This window comes from Gekko japonicus, unplaced genomic scaffold, assembly GCF_001447785.1.
Source record: "Gekko japonicus isolate JY-2015 unplaced genomic scaffold, Gekko_japonicus_V1.1 scaffold1794, whole genome shotgun sequence".
Classification (NCBI taxonomy): domain Eukaryota; kingdom Metazoa; phylum Chordata; class Lepidosauria; order Squamata; family Gekkonidae; genus Gekko; species Gekko japonicus.
This window is the reverse complement of record NW_015164244.1, coordinates 66,567-86,420: the sequence shown is the minus strand read 5'-3', so window position 1 is coordinate 86,420 and position 19,854 is coordinate 66,567. Positions and strand designations below refer to the sequence as shown.

Sequence of the window (19,854 nt, the reverse complement as noted above, 5' to 3'; positions counted from 1 at the left end):
CAATCAGAAGCCTTGCCGGGCACAAGCCCCACCTCCGTCCCTGCCCACTCTCTCTTTTCCCCCTCCCCAATATGATTTATTCAATTTTCAAAATTCCAATAACAAGTAATAACAATCGTTTACAGGATAGGTGTACATAGACTTAACAGCCTAAAAGAGAGCGTTTTTCATAAGCTTAGTCTTGACACCAACATTTACCCCAAACGAAGAGTGTCTATTTATCTCTGGTCTTGTTCCTTGAGAAACTAGATGGGATAAGATCGGTAGCCGTATCATTGCAAATTCACTATATTCGCCCTTAGATTTTGTTGGATTCATTATGTTGGACATTTTTCCCATTATGTATGGAAGTTCCATAACTTTTTGTACCATAAATTTAGGGATGGTTTAATTTCTGACTTCCATTTTGAGGCTATGGTTTATTTTGGCTGCAAATAATAATAATAATAAAGCAATTCCCTTTCGTTTGTATAGTGGATAAAGCAGTTTCATTTCTAAGGTTCAAGAGTATAAACTCTGGGTTCTTTTTTACAGTGTGACCAGGGTCAAGGGCCCAAAATTTGCTAGCTATCCCGGGCCCCAGGGATACCAAACTGGCCGCTACTAGGGCCAGGGCTTTTTTGGTGGTGGCTCCTACCTCGTGGAACAAGCTCCCGGGGGAGATCCGGGCCCTGCGGGATCTTATGCAGTTCCGCAGGGCCTGCAAGACGGAGCCTCTTCCGCCAGACCTTTGAGTAGGAGCCGCCGCCCCCACTATATCACCACCGCTGTGGGTTGGATGAGGCCCTGAAAAAACATCTGAACATGAAAGAAACCTTAAACCGTCCACCAGGAACTTCGGGCATACGTTCTGTCATCTTTGGACTTGAAGACACTGAGCACTTTGTTTAAATTAGGATTTTTAAGATGTACTGTATGTTTTTTAATTATTATGTATATTATGTTTTATCATGGCAAGGTTTCGCCTTGCCTCTGTAAGCTGCCCTGAGCCCACGGGGGAGGGCGGGGCATACATTTGAAAAATAAAAAATAAAAATAAAATACCTAATTTCCTCTAATGTTTCATCCCAAAAGGGTGCTACGATAGGACAATCCATCCAACAGTGGAGGGAGGGAGGTGCCATTCTCTTTGCAACCCCTCCAGCAGAGGGAGTTTGAATTGTGTGTGATATGAGATAACTGTACAGGGGTCAAGTACCCTTTAGTCATAATTTTAAGATTTTGCCATTTCAAAGAGAGTACAGAGGATTTGTTTTCGTAGGAATTCCAAATGTCTAACCAGATCTGTTGTGCGGAATTGGGCCCTGCCCACTCTCTGAAAGCACTGGCCAGGCACCAGGGCACCCACGGGGCACCCCGCCGGAGACCCCTGCCTTACTGCGTCCCCCCCAGCCAGAGGCAGAAGGGGAACCAGGTGGCCACGGCCCCCAAGAGGACCCAGAGGAAGAACCGCCCGGGCTTTGCGGCCAATGCCTCCACTGCTCAGCCCCAATCCCGCAGCATCACTGCTACAGTCCCCGTGTCCCCTGAAGGGACCCCCACCCCCGGCATGCACCCTGAGGAGCTTCTCGTTGGGGGCACCTTCCTCTGCCTGGAGTCAGCCCTGGCCTGAGAATGGGAAGCTCGTTGCACAAGACAGAGAGCCTGGTGGGACACAGACCGGATCCGCTCCTCTGGGCTTCACCAACCAAGGGTCTCTCTGGGCCAGGGTGCCACTTCCCGGCAGGTCTGAGCAGACCCGCTTCCACGCCCCCTTTTGCCCAGTCAGGGGTGTGCCCGGCAGGAAGGAGGCCTCTCGCCACTCCGTGGGGGCAGTGCTCCCTCTAAGCTGTGGAGTCCTGTGAGCAAAAATCCTGCTCTGTGAGCTCCTGGCATTACAGTTTTGAGTGAGCGATTTGGCTGCTGCATAAATTAGTTTGCTCTGGAGCCCCATCCTTCCTGAGCTGAGACAGAAAAGTGTGAGCTGGAGGAGGCTATGAAACTGTGAGCTGGCTCACACTAACTCAGCTTAGGGGGAACACTCCTTGGGGGTGCAAAGACTCCAGCCTCCCACCCAAACGAAAGGCTGCTCAGCCTCGCCCCAAGGAGGCCGCGTGATGCAAGGCCCAGGGCCTCCCCGCGGGAAGGAGAGGAGGGAAATCGCCTCCCCCCCACCCAGCCTGTCTACAAGCCTCCGCCTGGGGTCAAAATGGTGGCCTGCTCCCTCCCAGAAGCTGAAGAAGAAGAAGATGAGGAGACTGGATTTATACCCCACCCTTCACTACCCAAAGGAGTCTCAGAGCGGCTCACAAACTCCTTTCCCTTCCCCTCCCCACAACAAGACACTCTGTGAGTTAGGTGGGGCTGAGAGAGCTCTGACAGAAACTGCTCTTTTTTGAGGACAGCTCTGACAGAACTATGGCTTGCCCAAGGTCACACCAGCAGCTGCAAGTGGAGGAGTGGGGAATCAAACCCGGTTCTCCCAGATTAGAGTCCACACACTTAAACACGACACCACCAGGGCCTTCGCCTTCGGCAGTCAGAACGTTTGCAGGGATCCCCTGCCCCCAGAGGAGCTCAGGAGGGGGGGGGCCATGCTGAGAAATGGGTGGCGGGGGGGGCCCTACCTCCTCCGACCCCGAGCCAAAAATCAGCAGGTCAAAGGGGATGGCGGCGACCATGTCGATCAGGAACCAGCCCTTGAAGTAGTGGATGGCGATCTTGGCCGGGTGGCTGACCACCTCCTCGTTGGAGTTGACGTAGGTGGTCCGGAAGTTGATCAGGATGTCGATGATGAACATGATGTCCACGATGAGGTCCACCACGTTGAGGGGGCTGCAGTAGTAGCTGCAGATCCGCTGCTGGACCTCGCCGTCGTTGAGCAGGAAGGCGGCCGAGTAGGGGGTGAAGATGGCCGTGTAGATCACCAGCAGCAGGATCAGCCAATCCCAGACCGCCTTGAAGGGGCTGTAGTGGAGAATCGTCCATCTGTGGATGCGCGGGGCCTGGAGCTTGTATTCCGGGAGGACGTCGGCACCCAGGGACAGGACCTGCCGGCGAGGAGAGGAGAGGAGAGGAGGCGTCCGCCGCCGTCAGCCCCTGCGTGGCGCCCGGAGCTGCACTCGGCCCCCGGAGACCCCTCCTTGCCAGCCTCCAGGTGGGGCCTGGGGACCCCCCGGAATCACAGCTCCTCTCCAGACCAGAGAGATCCGGTTCCCCCCCCCGGGGAAAAGGGATGCTCTGGAGGGGGGGCTCCATGGCCTTGAACACCCCACTAAGGTCCCCGTGGCCAAGGGGGACCAGGCAACCCCACCGCAACCCAGGACAGGGCAGGCAGGTGCTGCCCCTTCCACCTCTCTTCCTTCCCAGGCCAGCGGCACAGACCGGCTGTGCCTCGTCACAGAGGGCTGGGCTGGACAGGGAGTCCCCCCCCGCCCGCCCCTGCCCCTGCCCAAGGCAGGCGATCCGGAGCCATGGCTGCCCAGCAAGGCACCCTCTGAGCTGTGGAGTCTTGTCAGCAAAAATCCTACTTTGTCGCTTTAATTGTGGCCTTAAAGCTGTGAGCAAGCAATCGGGCTGCTGCATCAATGACTTTGCTCTGGAGCCCCATCCTTCCTGAGCTACGAAAAAAATGTGTGAGCCGGAGGCTAAGAAACTGTGAGCTGGCTCACACTAACCCTGCTTAGAGGGAACACTGCTGCCCTGTCAGGCTTCTCTTCCCCGGCTTGAGCACTCCCACCCCCTACGAACTCTGTGTCCTCAACGGGGCCATCCCAAGGAAAACGACACCCCCTTTTAATCACTGTGGGAATGAGTGGAGTCCGAAGGGTATAGCTCCGCAGAGGATGGGGCCGCAAGAGCCTGGCTTGCAGCGGGAGTGAACCGGGAGGCCAAAACTGACACCGCCCCCCCCCTCCAGGGCCTCTGACCCGCCAGAACTTTCCCCCTCTCCACACCTCCTTGCAGGCTTCCCTGGAGCAATCAAATTGTGCACAAAACGGCACGTTTTTCTTCTCGTAATACCCAGCAAAGCTGCTCCCTGTTTTCCCGGGGGAAGGTGGATTTTCCTGGGGCTTTACTCAGGTCTACAGAAAAAGCTGGCTGGCCGGCTCATGCCCCCAACCTCTGGATTCAAGTGCCCACAAATGGGGCCACGTGGGGGATTACAGGCAAGCCCCCCCCCACTCCCTTCCAGCCCCTGTTCCGGCCCTGGCTGGGCCTCCAGTGGCCAGAAGGTCACCCTCAGCATCACGTAAAAGCACCCCCAGCGCGACCCATCCCCACCCCACAGGAAAACTGCCCCAGGCACATCAAGCAACAGCCGCGGCAGCACAGCCCCCTCCCCCACTGTGAGCATTAAATGCCCTCGCCTGCTTCCGTAGTTAGGGATACAAATCAGGACCCCCTCAAAGGAGGAGGAGGAGGAGATTGAGTTTATACCCCGCCCTACCCTTGGAGTCTCAGAGCGGCTTACAAACTCCTTTTCCCTTCCCCTCCCCACAACAGACACCCTGTGAGGTGGGAGGGGCTGAGAGAACTCTGACACAAACTGCTCTTTTTCAAGGACAGCTCTTGTCAGAACTACAGCTTGCCCAAGGTCACACCAGCAGGTGCAAGTGGAGGAGGAGTGGGGGATCCAACCCGGTTCTCCACTACACCAAACTGGCTCTCTGAGACAGAAGAAGAGGAGGAAGAGATTGGGTTTATACCCCATGGCCCTTCACTACCCAAAGGAGTCTCAGAGCGGCTTCCAAACTCCTTTCCCTTCCCCTCCCCACCACAGACAGACACCCTGTGAGGGAGGTGGGGCTGAGAGAGGTTTTGGCAGAAACGGCTCTTTTTCAAGGACAGCTCTTGACAGAATTGTGGCTTGCCCAAGGCCAGCCAGCCAGGTGCGAGTGGAGGAGGAGTGGGGGAATCCAACCCGGTCCTCCCAGATGAGAGTCCGCACACTTCACCACGAGGCCAAACTGGCTCTCCGAGATCCCCCAAGAGGCCAGCAGACATCACCCTCCCCCCAAACCGACTCCCTGGAGAGCACCTTAAGGATGCCCCGCTCTGGGGATCCCTCACCCCACAGACTGGCCGGAGAGCCGTGTCCCCTCCGCTTCCCAGGCCTGGCCGGGGCCGGCCAAGGCAGGGCTCTGAGGCCAGGGGTGCTGCCCAGGGGCAGGGAGCCTTCCTCTGGATGAACCCCCGGGGGCGGGGGGGGAGAGAAGGGCAGGGGGGGCGTGCAGGGGCCAGGAGGATTCTGACCAGGGGCTTGCAGGCCGGGCCAGCCACGGGGGAGGGGGAGAGACGCTGTGCTGCCCACTGCTCCTCCTCCTGGGCGAGGGCACCCCTCTGCCCAGGCAGCCCGGCCACGTGTGCCGCCATCTCCCCGTCTGCCCAGGCAGCCAATCCACAGCGCAGCAGCTGCACGGCCAGGCACGGGGACCCTGCCGTGGGCATCGGCTGCTCTTGTCCCTGCCTCCGTCCGGCAGGCCCGCTGAGCCGGGCTTCAGCTCACGCTCCCAAGGGCAGGCCACGCTCCGGCCCCAAGGCCAGCGCAGGGGGAAGCAGAGGCAGGGACGGGCTGGGCAGAGGGCCACCTTCGCCTCCCCAGACTGCTGTCTCGGCCGCTCGCCCCACGACGGGCACGGACCGGGCAGAGCCCCTGCCTTTGTGGCTCCGTGGCAGCGAGCAACATGCCGCAGAAGAAGAAGGGGAGTAAAAGAGGAGCCCTTCCTGGGGCGCCTGAATGAACAATACCGGGGGGTGGGGGGTGGGAGGAGGAACAGGGTGCCCACGAGGCCTAGCCTGGGCGTGGGCCTCTGTGTGTGTTTCCCATGCATTTCCAAAGGTGCTACCGGAGTGAAGGCCAAAGGGCCCTCGGCAGGCGCAAAGTGCCTGCCTCTCTACACAGGAGCCCTCACTGCTGGGGGTCCAGACTCTCTAGAGCTGGGGGTTCCTGGGGGTTTGGGGGTGGAGCCTGCGGAGGGTGGGGCGCTCAGGAAGGAGGCAGCCCTGGAGTTCACTCCAGGAGGACTGATCTCTTTGGGAGAACTCCTCCCAGAGACTGGTGGCCACCCTAGCTGGGACTCACCCACCTGGGCAGGGCTCCCGGAGCGACCGGCTCCCTGGGCCAAGTGAGCCCTGACCAGGGTCTTCCCTGCATCTTGGCCACCCCGGCAGATGTTGGGAGATCCCCAGGACCCGCCTTTCCCCTCCTTGGGGAGGAGTGGGGGCCAGCCCCACAGGGCCGGGTTTGTGGAGAACTAGAGGCGACTTTGGGGCTTGCCAGCACCTGGCCTCAGGAATGGAGCCTCTCCCCTGGACGAGCGGCCTGGGGTGGGGGGCAGCTCCCCTTGTGGGGAGGGGGAGGGAGAGGAGTTTGTCAGCCGCTCTGAGACACCTTTGGGTGGTGCAGGGCCATGGGGTATGAATCCAATCTCTTCTCCTCCTCCTCCTCTTCTTCTTTGCCAATCAGCCCTTCCCGGCTGCTCTCCCCAGAGGGGTGGGCGGCTCTGTGCCCAGGAGGGCTCCGGCTCTTCTTGAGGCTAACAAGAGCTTGGGGGGAGGCGGCAGCTGCAGAACCCCCCCCCAGTGGCACCCCTCTCTCTCCCCACAGCTGCCACCTCTTGCAGCGCCAGGAGGAATTAGATGTCCTGCACGCTGGGATGGGCACCGGGCTATAAATAGAAGAGGGGGCAAGGGGGCGGGGCACGCCACAAGGACCAGCCGGCCTCCCCCTCCTGGCACAGGGAATAATGACCTGTGGCGCCCAGGAGAGAGGCCCCCGAGGCCCTGCCCCCAAAGCCCCCGGGCTCACACGTCAGACCCTCCAGCCCCAGCACGGCCGGTCCCAATCCCGCAGGCTCAGGTGCCTCGAGGCAGGGGCAGAAAGCCAGGGCAGGGCGACGGCTCCGTCCCTCCTGGCCCTGCCCCCGGAGCGCCCCCAGCTGGGCTCTGCCTGAGGCACAGGAGAGGGGCCAGCGGAACAGGCCCTGGAGCTCCCAGTCCCAACATCAGGCCCCCCCACTGAACAGGGAGGGAGGGAGGTTCTGCAGGGGCCGGAAGCTCAGCAGCAGGGCCTTCTCTGGGGCCGCCCTCCTCTCTCAGCACCGGCTCTGAGGGGGCGGGGACTGAGTGGCGCTTCCAGCAGCCTCTTGCCTTGAGGAATTAGGATCCGGACCACCGTGCAAGGGGAGGGGGGTATAAACCCGGGTTCCCCTTCCCTGGGCTTTCCCTCCCACCTGGAGTTTGCCCTGGGGAGCCACGAGGTGCCCCACGGGGGCAAAGAGACTGGTTTCGAACTGGGTACAGCCCAGAGACATCAGGGGATGCAGCTGGGACCTCCGGCACGTACAGCGAGCTCTCTACACGTGAGGACCGGCCAAAAAGTAGGACCTCTGGGGCCCAATGCAATCCACAAAGCCGACTGCCACCATCACCCTCGAGGAGTGTGAAGCAGTAACAGCGTGTCCCTGAGCATGTGCAGAGTGCAATTCCCTTATTGCTTTCCTGAACCGTCCCCCCCTATTCAGCAGCACGGGCACGTCACTCTTCCGACATTAAGTGACGCCCGGCTGTGACCACGGCTGTGCCCGCCCTGCGCTGCCCCCAGGGGCGGTCGTATCGATGAGGCCAGGGCACGGAGCCCACACTGCTGCTGACGCATTAAGTGCCCAGCTGGAGCGTGACCCCCTCCCGCTCAAGCACGGCGGCGCAGCCAACCAGGAGATGCCACAACGTCATTATGTGGGGGGGGGGGGCTTCTGGGCATAAGCCGAGTGCCTTTGCCACGTCACTGAGAAGCCGCGGACAGTCAGCCTCGGTTTGGGAGGCAAAAGGTCTCCAGGCAGGCGGACCCCCCCCAGCCCCGGGCCCCCCTATGTTTCAGGAAAGTGGGCCAAGCCATTCTCCAGTAGGGCTTGCGGTTGAAAGATGGCTCCACCATTGAAATGCAACTGCTGGAAAAGTAGAAGATGGGTTTTTCTCTCCAACACACACACACACACACACACACACACACACACACACACACACACACACACACACACACACACCCTCTGCAGGGCTGAGGCCTTTTGCCTTCTGACCAGCAATTTCAGGGGGGGGGCAGCTTCCCCACTGCGCAAGACAGCAGCTGCTCAGCAAAATGTCCCAGACTGCCGCACACAGCCAGGGCTGGGCGGGGAGGGGTGGCCCACCCCAGAACCCGCCTCCAGTGCCAAGCCTCAGCCCATACAGTAACAAGAGTGCCTCTGAGCATAGAAGCGGACACATCCCTCAGTGCGGCCAGCCTGCCCCACATATCTGACCTGGCCCCAGGGAAGAAATGTCTCCCCGGCGTGCCGGAGCCCCGGCACCTCTCTCTTGCACCCCGAAGAAGGCATCAAAGGCCTGCGTTCCCCCCCCCCCCCGCACCCACACACGGCCCAGGAAGAGGGGGCTCTTACCCCCTCCTCCAAACCTCCTGAGCCGCACAGCCTTTCTGCCCCTCGACTTCAAAGTGTCCCCTGCCCGCCCCCCCCCACAAAACCCCAGGCCCCCTCCTCCCGGGGACGGGGGGGCAGGTACCTTCTCCTCCTTGCTGTGCCGCGTCCTGGCCCGGCTCCTGTGACGGGCATCCTTCTCCAGGCACAGGCAGGTGCCTCCCAGGGAGACGCCAGGCATGGGGAGGGCTCTGGGCTGGGAGGTGGCCGCCGGGGGGCCGGAGAAGTCCTGGAGCAGCTGCAGGAGGGAGGCCAGCATCCTCGCCAGGGCTCCGGCACGTGCGGCCCTCACCCCCAGCGACAGGCCCAGGGGGCATCCGGCGGGCACGGGGTGAGGGGGCCCCCGCTGCCGCTCAGAGCCCTGGCCATCCTGCGACCCCCGGGCAGGGCACCCCCTGCTGGAGGGGGACAAGGCCAGAGGACCCTGGCAGCAGAACGGCCACGGCGGCGGTAGCAGCGACGACAGAGGCAGGCAGCTGGCAAAGGGGGAGGCAGGGGGGGAGGCAGGCGAGCCAGCCAGGCAGGCAGGAGAGTTATTGGGGCGGAAATTTTACCCAGCCTGCCCTGCTCCCAGAGCAGCCACAAAAGGAGCCTGCCGGGCGGGCCAGCCTGCCTCCCTCCCGTTAACCCCTTCGCCTGCCACCCGGCCCAGAGCAGCCCGGGCACGCAAGGGGGCAGGGGGCGGCACTGGGGCCGCCTTGGCAGGCAGGCAGGCAGGCGGCCAGGCCCCCACCCTCCCAGGCAGCCTTGGCAACGCACGAGACGCAGCCCGGGCGGCTGCCAAAGGACAGGGCAGGTCCCATCACTGTTTCGGTCACACAGGCCGGCCTAGGAGACCACATCTGGGCACAGCTCCGGAGACCCAGAGGCCATCCAGTCCCGCCCCACTCAGTGCCCCCCGCTGCAGAGCCCTCCGTGCCATCGGAGCCATCGACCGACGGCCCAGGAGACGCCCCGGCCCAGCGAAGGAACCAAGGGCCACTGGCCAGCCCGGGATGGGGGTGGGATTCCTGGACACCCGACCCGCACACCCCTTGGCATCCTCACTGGTGGCCCAGGGGGTGCCCAACTGGTTGGTTCTCAGCCCAGCCAGCCCAGCCAGACTGGTCCGACAAGCCAATTCACTCCCGTGCTGGCGGGGAGGCTTGTGCGGCCACAGATCTCAAGGTCGGCCTCCGCCACGGGTTCACTGCCCGGCCCTGGGCGATTTCCTCTCTCCCGGCCTCGGTTCCAGCATCAAAATGAGACCCATGGCAACCACCCATGGCCCGGGGCTGCGGCAAAGAGAAATAGTGCCGAAGGTTTCACAGCTTTGCAGACAAAAAGCGCTTCCCGGTCAACAAGCCGCAGGACGAGCTGCGACACTCTGGCCTCCTGAGGCCTCCTCTCCTCCTTCCTGGCCCGGAGGGGGCCTGAGACCCCCAAGGAAACACCAGCCCCCAAAGCCCCCCTCTGGCCAGGCGAGGCTGAGCCTCCGGCCTGATGCTCAAGGCCTGCGCAGGGGCGGGTGGGGGGCTGGAATGTCCCTTTAAGAGTTGGCAACACCTTCCCTCTCCTCTGGTTCCATTTTTAGCTGGGGGGGGGGAGAAGAGGTTTAGTGCAAGGGAGGGGCCAGGCTGGTTACCAAGGAGCTGAGCACCCAGCCGGGTCCGGGGCTAAAATTAACCAGCCTCTGCTGGGAACCAAATTGGGACAAAAGGTTTGCCTTTCGCTGAAAAGTCGGGCCCTCAAGAGTGGGCCAGCGCCTGGGAATGTGTTGTGTGTGTGTGTGCACGTGGGCACGCGGGGGGGGGAGGGTGCTCTTCTCCCCACGGGAAGCGCAAAGAGGCTGCCTTGGCTGGGGGGGGGAGTTGGCATGAAGGGTTGCCAACCTCCAGGTGGGGCCTGGAGACCTCTCAGAATCACAGCTGAGCTCCAGACTACAGAACAGGCGAAGAAGAAGAGGAGGAGGAGGAGGAGGAGGAGGAGGAGGAGATTGGACTTATGCCCCATGGCCCTTCAGTACCCAAGGGGAGTCTCAGAGCGGCTCACAAACTCCTTTCCCTTCCCCTCCCCTCCCCACAACAGAAGACACCCTGCAAAGCAGGTGGGGCTGAGAGAGCTCTCTCGAGGACTGCCCTTGAGAGAACAGTTCTAAGGGAACTTGTGACTGACCCAAGGGCACACCAGCAGCTGCACGTGGCGGAGGAGTGGGGAATCAAATGCGGTTCTCCCAGACTAGAGTCCGCCCTCCTAACCACTACACCAAACTGGAGGGAGGGGCGGCCTCGCAGGGGGGGCCCCTTCCGGCATGGCATCCCTGCTCAGCCCCCTCCCCAGGCTCCACCAGGCGTGGGGCTCCTCCAGAGATGCCGCCCTCCTCGGCGGCCCTTCTGTGTTCCCCCCTGGGCTGGAAGCCCACCCCCACCCCGCAGGACCATTCTAGGGGCCTTGCAGAGAGGGACCCCCAACCCCACCCTTGCGCCTCCGCTGAGCAGGCCTGGCGGGTTTCCCGTGGCTTCCAACCACCGCCCGTTCGACCAGCGGGGACTGTGGAATGGAAGCCGGGCAGCCCTGGCACGCTGCGCTTGGACCACACCCAGCGCCCCAGCCTCAGAGGTTCTGCCCCTGGGTCCCACTCCTCTCAAGGCCGCCACGGCCCTCCGCTCTGGAGACCTCCTCCCAACTGCCCCCCTCCCAAGCCTCCAACCACAACAGCCTAAGGAGCAAACAGACCAGCAAGAGGCACAGCCTAGAGAGCCCAAGTGGGCTTCAGGAGACCCCGGCTCAAAGCCACCGAGAGGCTCCGCCTAACTGCACGGGGAGATCTATCGCCGTTTTGCAATTCCGAGCCATCACACTCTGTGAATAGCAAAAGGATACATGGACGCCAAAGGATAAATGGACAGAAATCTGACCTCAAGAATCACAAAACTGAGAATCCTGTAAGAGAACATTTCAGCCTCCCGGGGCACTCAACGGGGGACCTCGAAGTAGCTGTTTTACTGCAAAGGAATTTCTGAAACAGACTGGAGCGGGAGATGGCTGAATTACAAGTTATCACAGCACTCAAGACAATGGAACCCCCAGGGCTTAACAGAGATATCGGCTTCTTATCTCACTACACATGCTAAGTCACTCAGTTCTCAGTTATACCCAGAATTAAACTTTGTTGGCCTTAATGGTGCCGCCGGACTCAATCTTAGTTCTCACATCTGTTGTTAACTCTTTTATTACCTGTATGCTATTTGCTGCTATCCACAGAACTTATCAACTGCATTATTCCAATCTTAGCTGTACTTATGCCTCTTGACTCTAATTAGCCCTTCCTGGCAACTAACCCCCATTGCCATATTCAATGTCTGTGGGAATGTGTTTCAAGGTATCTGAAGAAGTATTTGCATTTTCTAGTTCCATAGTCATGAATCCAACTGCAAATATTGAGAAGAATTAAAAAGTTCTGCACCCCAAAATAAGCATGCAAAGTCTCTCAGCTCTTGCTTATACCCAGAATTGAACTCTGTTGGTCCTGGAGGTGCCACTGGAGTCTGGACCCAAACTTAGTTCTCACATCTGTTTTTTAACTCTTGTATTGGTATGCTAATTTGCTGCCATTCACAGGTCTTACCAACGGCTTTAATCCAATCTCAGCTATACTTACTGCCCAGTTATTTACGCATCCTGACTCTAACTAGCCCTCCCTGGCAACTAACCCACCCCCACCTATAGGTAAGGTTTGAGGGAAACGGCTTCAGTGTATCTGAGGAAGTATGCGTGCCCGCGAAAGCTTCTACCCAGAATCAAACTTTGTTGGTCTTGGAGGTGTCCGACCGGACTCCAACGTTGTTCCAGGGAATCCATCCCCTCCCCTTGAGAGAGACTGCCTCCCCAGGGCCGCTCAGCCCTTCCCACCCCAAGAGGAAGTGTTGGCCATTGAGCTGTCTGGCTGCCTCCTCCTCTGCCCCTCCAGGTGGGATAGTCTAGTGGGAGCGTGAGATGGTCAACCCCGGTCCTCCTTCGGCCAGAGCCATGAGCTTCGGTCAGCCCTTCAATATTCGGCACCTGGAGCTGGATGGCTCATCATCCCTTGACCCCCTCCTTCCTGCCAGGGCCGAGGTTTCCCACTCACTCACTCACTCACTCACTCTTGGGGTGTATTCCGGCGTGGAGGTTCACAGGCTAAAAACAGGGCTGCCCAGTCCAGGGCGGGCTGCTGCCTGCGGGCCATGTGGATCAGGTGAAGGGGCACCAGAGGGCGCCAGAGCCAGTCCCTGTGCCCCAGAAGCTGGGCGAAGACCACATCTGCCCCCCCCCGTCCCTCAGCACTGCCCAGCCCCCTGCCCCTGGGTGGGGCCTTTAGCCTCTGGCTCACAGATTTTTGTCTTAGCTCAGGAAGGATGGCTCCAAAGCAAACTAATTTATGCAGCAGCCAAACTGCTTGCTCACAACTTTCATACCAGTAGCTCACAGGGTAGAATTTTTGCTCACAAGATTCCACAGCTTACAGGGAACATTGTCTGGGACCCCCATCCCAGCCCCCACCCCGGAGGGAAAGCTTTGCCAACTCCAGGCTCTGAAGACAGAAGGAAACTGGACTGAGCTGCCGACAGTCGCAAAATGGGGCAGCGGTTCCCCAAAACGCCCAGTTTGTTGCCTGCTGACTGGGACATGTTGTGGAACCCCCACCCCCCCAAAGGGAAACCTGAAGCTGAAGAAGCAAGGGAACCGACCTTTGTGGTCATCGGGTGCCCAGGGGGCTCCCACCGGAAAGGCTCAGCAGCAGAGGAGGGCCGGGAAAGCGCCGGCACCCTTCCCCCCTCAGGCTTCCCCCTCCAGCGGACCGCAGCAGGCCTAGGCCATGTGGACAGAGTGGGAGTGCAGCCCCTGGCTGGCCGCTGAGTGCCTGGCAGGGGAGCCCAACGTTGCCACGGAGCTGCCCTCTCATGCCCGCCTGGGCCGCAGGCAGCTCCGCGGGGCCCCTCGTGATCCGGAGGCTGAGGCTGAGGCGGAGGAGAGGGCCCCTCTGGGCCCAGCTCTGCTCATGGAAGGTGGATCCAAGAGGGTCCGAGAAGTGCAATGAGGAGATGGGCAGAGACCAGCCAAAGGTGGCCCAGAGAGGCTGCGTGGACACAGGGCACGGACACCAGACGCTGCCCCCCGGGGCAAACCAAGCACCTGCAGAGCAGCAAACCCCCCCCTCGTGGGGCAAAGTGGGGACTGGGACCATGCCAGCGGGACCACGGGGTGGCCACATGACCCTGGAGGACACCCGCCTGCCCTGGGCCACCAGACACACACCCCCGGGGGACCTCTGCCCGGCCTCCGTGCTATCCTGACCTTCCTTCCCTTGTGGCTCTGAGGCGCTCCTTCCATCCTCCCTCTTATTCTCACAACAACTCTGCGAGGTGGGCCAGGCGCAAGGTCCCTCACCTTCAGGGCTGTGTGGGACCTGAACCCGAGTCACCCTTACCCTTGGTCCAACACTCGCCACACGGCTCAGGTGACTTATGCCTGAGGTGCCCCTCCCCTGGCATCCGGCGCCCCCGGACACGGCAAGCCGGAACCCGCATCGCGCCAGGCTTCAGAGGGGTGGCACCTCAGTGCCCGAAATGCATAAAGGAGCCCGAGGCAGGGAAGAAACCGAATCAGCCCTGACCATAGGAAACCAGCGGCCGGGCAAACGCCCTCGGGAACCCAACCGGGAGGGGAGCAGCCTCTTTCTCCCACTGACTGCCCCCACCCCCGTGGAGCTCTCCTGGTGGAGGGCCTCCCTCTCTCCCTCCCTCCCGGCAGCCCCCTCTGCGCAGAGACGGTCTGCCTCATTCCCAGGCTCTGAACAGCTCCTCTCTCTGTCTCCCTGCCGTCGCATCATCACCCTTTAGAAGCCGCACTGAGTGGAATTGGCTCTGGGCATCTCACGGGGACTGGAGAAGCCGAGGAAAGAGCACTCGTTCACTCACTGCCGAAGCAGCAAGAATCCTCTCCACCTGCCCCAGAGGGTGGGAGACAATCCTCAGGCCCCCCCGCCCCCCACCTGCTGAGCTGGGTGCACACCTGGATGGCTTCCAAAGGGGGGCATCTCTCCATGGGGGGGCCCCTCTCATAGGAAGCTGCTTTCTATTGAGTCGCACAGTCGGCCAGCCTTGTCTGCTCGGGCTGGCAGCAGCCGCCCGAGGTCTTGGGCAGGGGTCTTTCCTGTCGCCCACCACCTGGACCCATTGACCTGGAGATGCCGCAGCCAGCCGGGGACTGGACTGGGGGGCCCCCACTGCACACAGAACTGGTGCTCAGCCACTGCGGCACAGCGCCTCCCTCTGTGGTTTAGAAGGAGGCCTCTAGTCGCTCTCTCTCCGGATGGCAAGACTAGATCGAAGGGGTGGGAATGACAAGGGAGTCGATATACTGGCTAACTATCAGGAGAAACTCCCTAACTGTGAGAGTGGTTGAGCAGTGGAACAGTCTGCCTAGGGAGGGGGTGGAGGCTCCTTTGCTGGACGTCTCCAAGCGGAGGAGGCTGGACGACCCTCTTTCAGGTAGGGCTCTATTTTGGCTATCCTCCTGCAGAGTGCAGGGGGTTGGACTAGATGACCTGTAAGGTCCCTTCCAACTCTAACATTCTACGATCCTATGATCTTTTAGGGATGCACTGTACTGGACTTCCTTTTGTGCCCCCTCGGGTGGGGGGGGTCCAGCATTATCTACCCTCACAGTCGTAAGTCTGAGTGAATTCCTAAATCTCCCAGCCCCCCTAAGGCTCAGAACCAGTTTCCCCAGCCGTGCTCCAGCCCCGCAACACATGAAATGGTCACAAAAAGGGAGACCTCTGGGCACGTACAGAATGCACCTCCTGCCCCCACCCGCCTACCAGGGGTCCAGATCCAGCGCAGAGTTCCAGGGAGGCACCAGCCCCAGAGCCCTCTCCCTGGGCCCCACTCTGCCCCCGGCCCCCCCCGCCCCCTTGCCCCGGCTCCCCCCCCCACGGGCCTCCCTACCTCCTGGGCCACCAGGCTGGAGAGGCGGACTGCGTGGCGCACCCGAGCGCTTCTGCCCTCCTGCGGACCGCTGCTGTCCTTCCTGCCCGGGGACATGCTGGGGACCGGCCGGAGGGAAGAGGCTCTCTCAAGGCATGGTGCCCGGAGGGAGGGAGCTCTCGGGGGCAGCGGCCCAGGCTCCGAGCCCGGCTGTCGGGCATGGAGAGGGGGAGGCGGCGGCGGCGGTGGCTACATCTGGCCGGCCAGGCTCCACTCTCAGCCCGACAGACGGAGCTGCAGGCAGGGTTTGCCCTCCTCCTGTGCCCACCCACAGGGAGGCCTTGCTGGCTGCCGCCCACTCAGGGACGGCCTCCGCCGTGTCCCCCCCCCCCTCCCCCTCCCCCCGTCACTCACTCCCGGCGCCGCTCTGCTCTGTGGCAGCCGTCCATCCCCCTGCCCTGGCCAGCAAAGGCCCCCCCCCCGGGAGGAATCGGTCCTGAACCCTGGCAAAAGGGGGGGCCCTGGGGGGGCCCTGGCCTCCCCCAAGAGCTCCACGCCATCTGCCTCCTGAGCTCAAGCCACTAGCGCAGGTGCTGCATGCGGGAAAGGAAGGGGCAACGGCTCAGGTGTAGTTCCCCCACTCCCCCCCCCACTGCAGAGTGCACCACTCCCAGTCTCTCCGGGGGGGGGCACCCCACACCCTGCCTTGTGCTCCAGTCCCTAGCTGGGCTGCCCCCTCTGCTGCAGCGCAGTCACCTTGGGCCTGCGCATGGCGGCAGGGGAGGGGCGCTGTGCCTTCGGAGTGTGTCACTGCGGATGCCTCCACAGACAGCTCCCCCCCCACACCACCACCACCAGCAGCCATGAGTTATGGGCCCATAAAGCCGCCTCCTCCGCTGTCCCGGGGACTGCCCACCCCACCCCCTGCTGCTGCCAGTTCACGCACAGCCAGGAGCAGAGACGGGAGCACGGAGCATGGAGCAGCGGAGGCTCCCGCATCGCTTCCGGGCCCCCTCCTTGGCCAGGCCGGGCTCTGCCGTGGTCGCACTGCTGCCTCCTCCTCCTCCTCCTCATGGCCTGGCATGCAGCAGAGGCGGTGGGATCTGGCCTCTGCATTCCCCACGTCTATTTCCCCTCTCTGGGTGCGTCCTCCTCAGCATGCCCCCCCTCCTCTCAAGGAGACCCGTTCCTGTGGCAAGAGCAGAGGCCCAAGGCCAGGCGGAAGGAAGGAGGGCCAGACCCCCCTCTGCCCAGGACCCCCCCCTCTGAGCCGCCTCAGGCCTTGGGGGGGCGGTGAAGCAGAGCAGGGAGGACGGGGGCTCCTCTTCTCCGCCCCCCCTCCCAGAGAGGCCACACTCCTCACTGTCTTCTCTCTGTGCTCTCGCCAGGTGGCCTTTGGCATCTTTGCCTGGCCTTCGCCCCCCGCCCCCGCCCCCCCCGTGGGCAAACACAGAACACACTGTGTTGAAATAATACACACAATATTCACAGGCACTTATAGCTAAATGTATTTGATTTATACACACACCATCAACTCTAGTGTGTTGTAAACACTTGCAAACTACAACATCAACATTTCAAACTCTTTCAAACTGAATGATACCACACAAAGAGTCCAGCATCGCAGAAACCCACTCCAGTGTAAACGGTCTTCTTCCTGACGGAGGATAGATACCAATGTACAGTCACGTGTACCAAACAATGCAGCAACCCACTGTACCTTCCCCAAGTGATGATCCATCAGGTAAAGCCAGCAGGCAGCTTAGCCAGCCAGCCTAGTAGACGTACTTTCCCATGAGGTGATTCAAGCCTAGCAACACGCCTCCCGGGCATAACCTGCCTGTTTCGAACAAATCTTCTTCAGGTATGTACATTTCCCTGGAACCACAGCTCTTGAATTTACCCCTGCATCAGTCAGATAATGTAAAAATGGCTGCTCTGTGAATCATTGTGTTTATTATTTCAACACGGTGTTTTCTGTGTTTACCTAACTTAGCCGTGTTCCCTGTGAGCCTCCAGGTGGGGCCTGGGGATATCTCGCTTTCACTGTGGGTCTCCAGCTGACAGAGATCAGCTCCCCTGGAGAAAATGGCCGCTTTGGAGGGGGGACTCTGTGGCCTGGGACCCCTGCTGAGAGGCCCCTCCCCTCCCCAAGCCCCGCCCTCTCCTGGCTCCACCCCCAAAGTCTCCAGACCTGGCAACCCTACCCCAGTTCCAGCAATGCCCCCCCAGCCACAGTCCTCAACCAAACCGGAGGGTCAATCCAGGCCGCGGCCCCTCCTTCCCTGCCCCAAATCCCAGCCTGGAGAGGGCTGCGGACCACAGCTTCATCCCCAAGACCGCAACGGGACCCCCCACCAGACTCAGCCTCAGCCGGCTTCCTCCCCACTCCCCTGCAGGGGCTCCCACACACACACACACACATACCTGCCTTCAGGCTGAGAAGAAGCGGCGGCGGCAACAGGGTGTGTGTGTGTGTTCCTCCTGCACTTCACAGGCGGTGGGCATGCCTCTACGGAAGGACCAGCCCCCCCCCCCCAGCACAGTCTCACCAGCAGTGCCTGCAAAGGTATTGTTCCTCTGCTGAATCTACCTGTAGCACTTTAGATTTTATGCAGTTTTAAATGGTTTCAAACATTTAATGCAGACAGGCGGGGCGTAAATCTAACAAACAGACAAACAAACAAACAAATAATGTGGTTTCGGTTTCGACTCTCTGCTTTTGCCTCCCACCCTTCAAGAGCTCCGGGCCACCTGGGTCATCCTCTCCTCCGCCCGCCCGTTTGCCTCCTCCCCAAAGTGCTGGGAGAGAGCTCCGGGGCAGAGACCCCCACCTCCCACCCTGTGCCCACCAGGCCATGGGAAGCAGGGACCAGAAACGAGGAGCAGGAAGGGCCTTCCGGGAGACGTGTTGAAACGCCTACGTAATCCTAATCCATTTGGCCAACAACAGTCACATTCATCACTAGGGGAAGAGGGTCTTCGGCATAATATGTCACACGGTTGTTTTGCTCCCTTTCCACCTCCAGAGGGTGGCTGGAGATCTGCCGGACTCATACCTGACCTCCAGGCTACAGGGATCAGTCGTCCCCCCCTCCGAGAAAACGGCTGTTTAGGGTTAGGGTGGACTCTCTAGGGCGTCATTCCCCTCCCCAGGCTCTTCCCCCCCCCCCAAGTCTCCAGGACCTTCCCAACCCAGAACTGGCAATAAAACTTCCTCCAAATACATCAGAAGCAGGAAACCAGCCAGGGTGGCAGGGGGGCCCTTGGAGGACCCAGGGGCAAAAGGAGGACTGAAGGGTGACGGGGACACGGAGAGCCGAATGCATTTTTTTGCCTCTGTCTTCACTGTGGAAGATGAGAAGTGCTTGCCCACTCCGGAACCGCTGAGTTCGGGAGCAGTATCAAAAGACCTGAGTCAGACTGAGGTGATGAACACATGGAACTCACGGCCACAGGAGGTGGCAGCGGCGGCGACAAGCAGGGACGGCTTCAAGAGGGAATCGGATAAACATCTGGAGCAGAGGTCCATCAGTGGCTATTAGTCACCAAGGTACAGATAGGAACTCTTGGTGTCTGTGTCCAGTGATTCTCTGTGTTCTTGGTGCTTCGGGGGGGGGGGACAGTGGTCCTGGCCCCACTGGTGGACCTCCTGATGGCCCCTGGTATTTTTGGACACTGTGTGACAGAGTGTCGGACTGGATGGGCCATTGGCCTGATCCAACATTGGCTTCTCTTATGTTCTTATAAGAGGGAATTAGATAAGTATATGGAGCAGAGGTCCATCAGTGGCTCTTAGCCACGAGGTATAGATAGGAACTCTCAGTCTGGGGCACGGGATGCTCTGTCTTCTTGGTGCTTCGGGAAGTGGCAACAGTGAGAGGGGCTTCTAGTGTCCTGGCCTCACTGCTGGACCTCCTGAGGGCCCCTGGTATTTCTGGCCACTGTGTGACACAGAGTGTTGGACTGGAGGGGCCTTTGGGCTGATCCAACATGGGCGTCTCCGATGCTCTCATGTTCTTAACCCTGGTCCAGGAGCACAAGCAGGAGCCTCCGCGTGCCGACTCCCCGCCCCCCACGCCAAGAGATGCCTCCCCCTGGTCAGCCGGCTGTTCCGGCAGGGGCGGGGGCTGGACTCGGGGGCCCCCACCTCAGGCCCCCTCCCTCGTCCCGCTGGCCGCTCAGACCCCCCCTCTTCCGAGCCCCCCCCCAGCCAGCCAGGAGGGCCCCTCCGCCTCGGCCCAGCTCACCTGGGTGACCTTTTCCGTGACGTGGTGGGTGCGGTCCTTGATCTTGCTGGGGGCGATGATCTCCTTCTCGCTGGACTGGGCGGTGAGGAAGGCCTCCGCCTTGAAGTCCACAAAGTTGAGGGTGATCTGGGGGATCCGGCTGATGGCCCGGTACCGCACCAGGTCCGAGTCGGAGGAGGAGTTCCGCAGGTGGCTCCG

General features: G+C 60.8%; 1 protein-coding gene across 1 annotated transcript in view; it reads right to left on the bottom strand.

The window, feature by feature from the left end:
* The window catches only part of KCNH2 (potassium channel, voltage gated eag related subfamily H, member 2), an 85,866-nt gene that overhangs the window by 20,622 nt on the left and 45,390 nt on the right, over nucleotides 1-19,854 (bottom strand). Inside the window, exons 4-5 of the mRNA XM_015408618.1 lie at nucleotides 19,657-19,849; nucleotides 2,607-3,029 (exon numbers count right to left, since the gene is read on the bottom strand). Coding sequence (XP_015264104.1) covers nucleotides 2,607-3,029; nucleotides 19,657-19,849 — 616 coding nt within the window. The remainder of the gene's footprint in view (nucleotides 1-2,606; nucleotides 3,030-19,656; nucleotides 19,850-19,854) is intronic.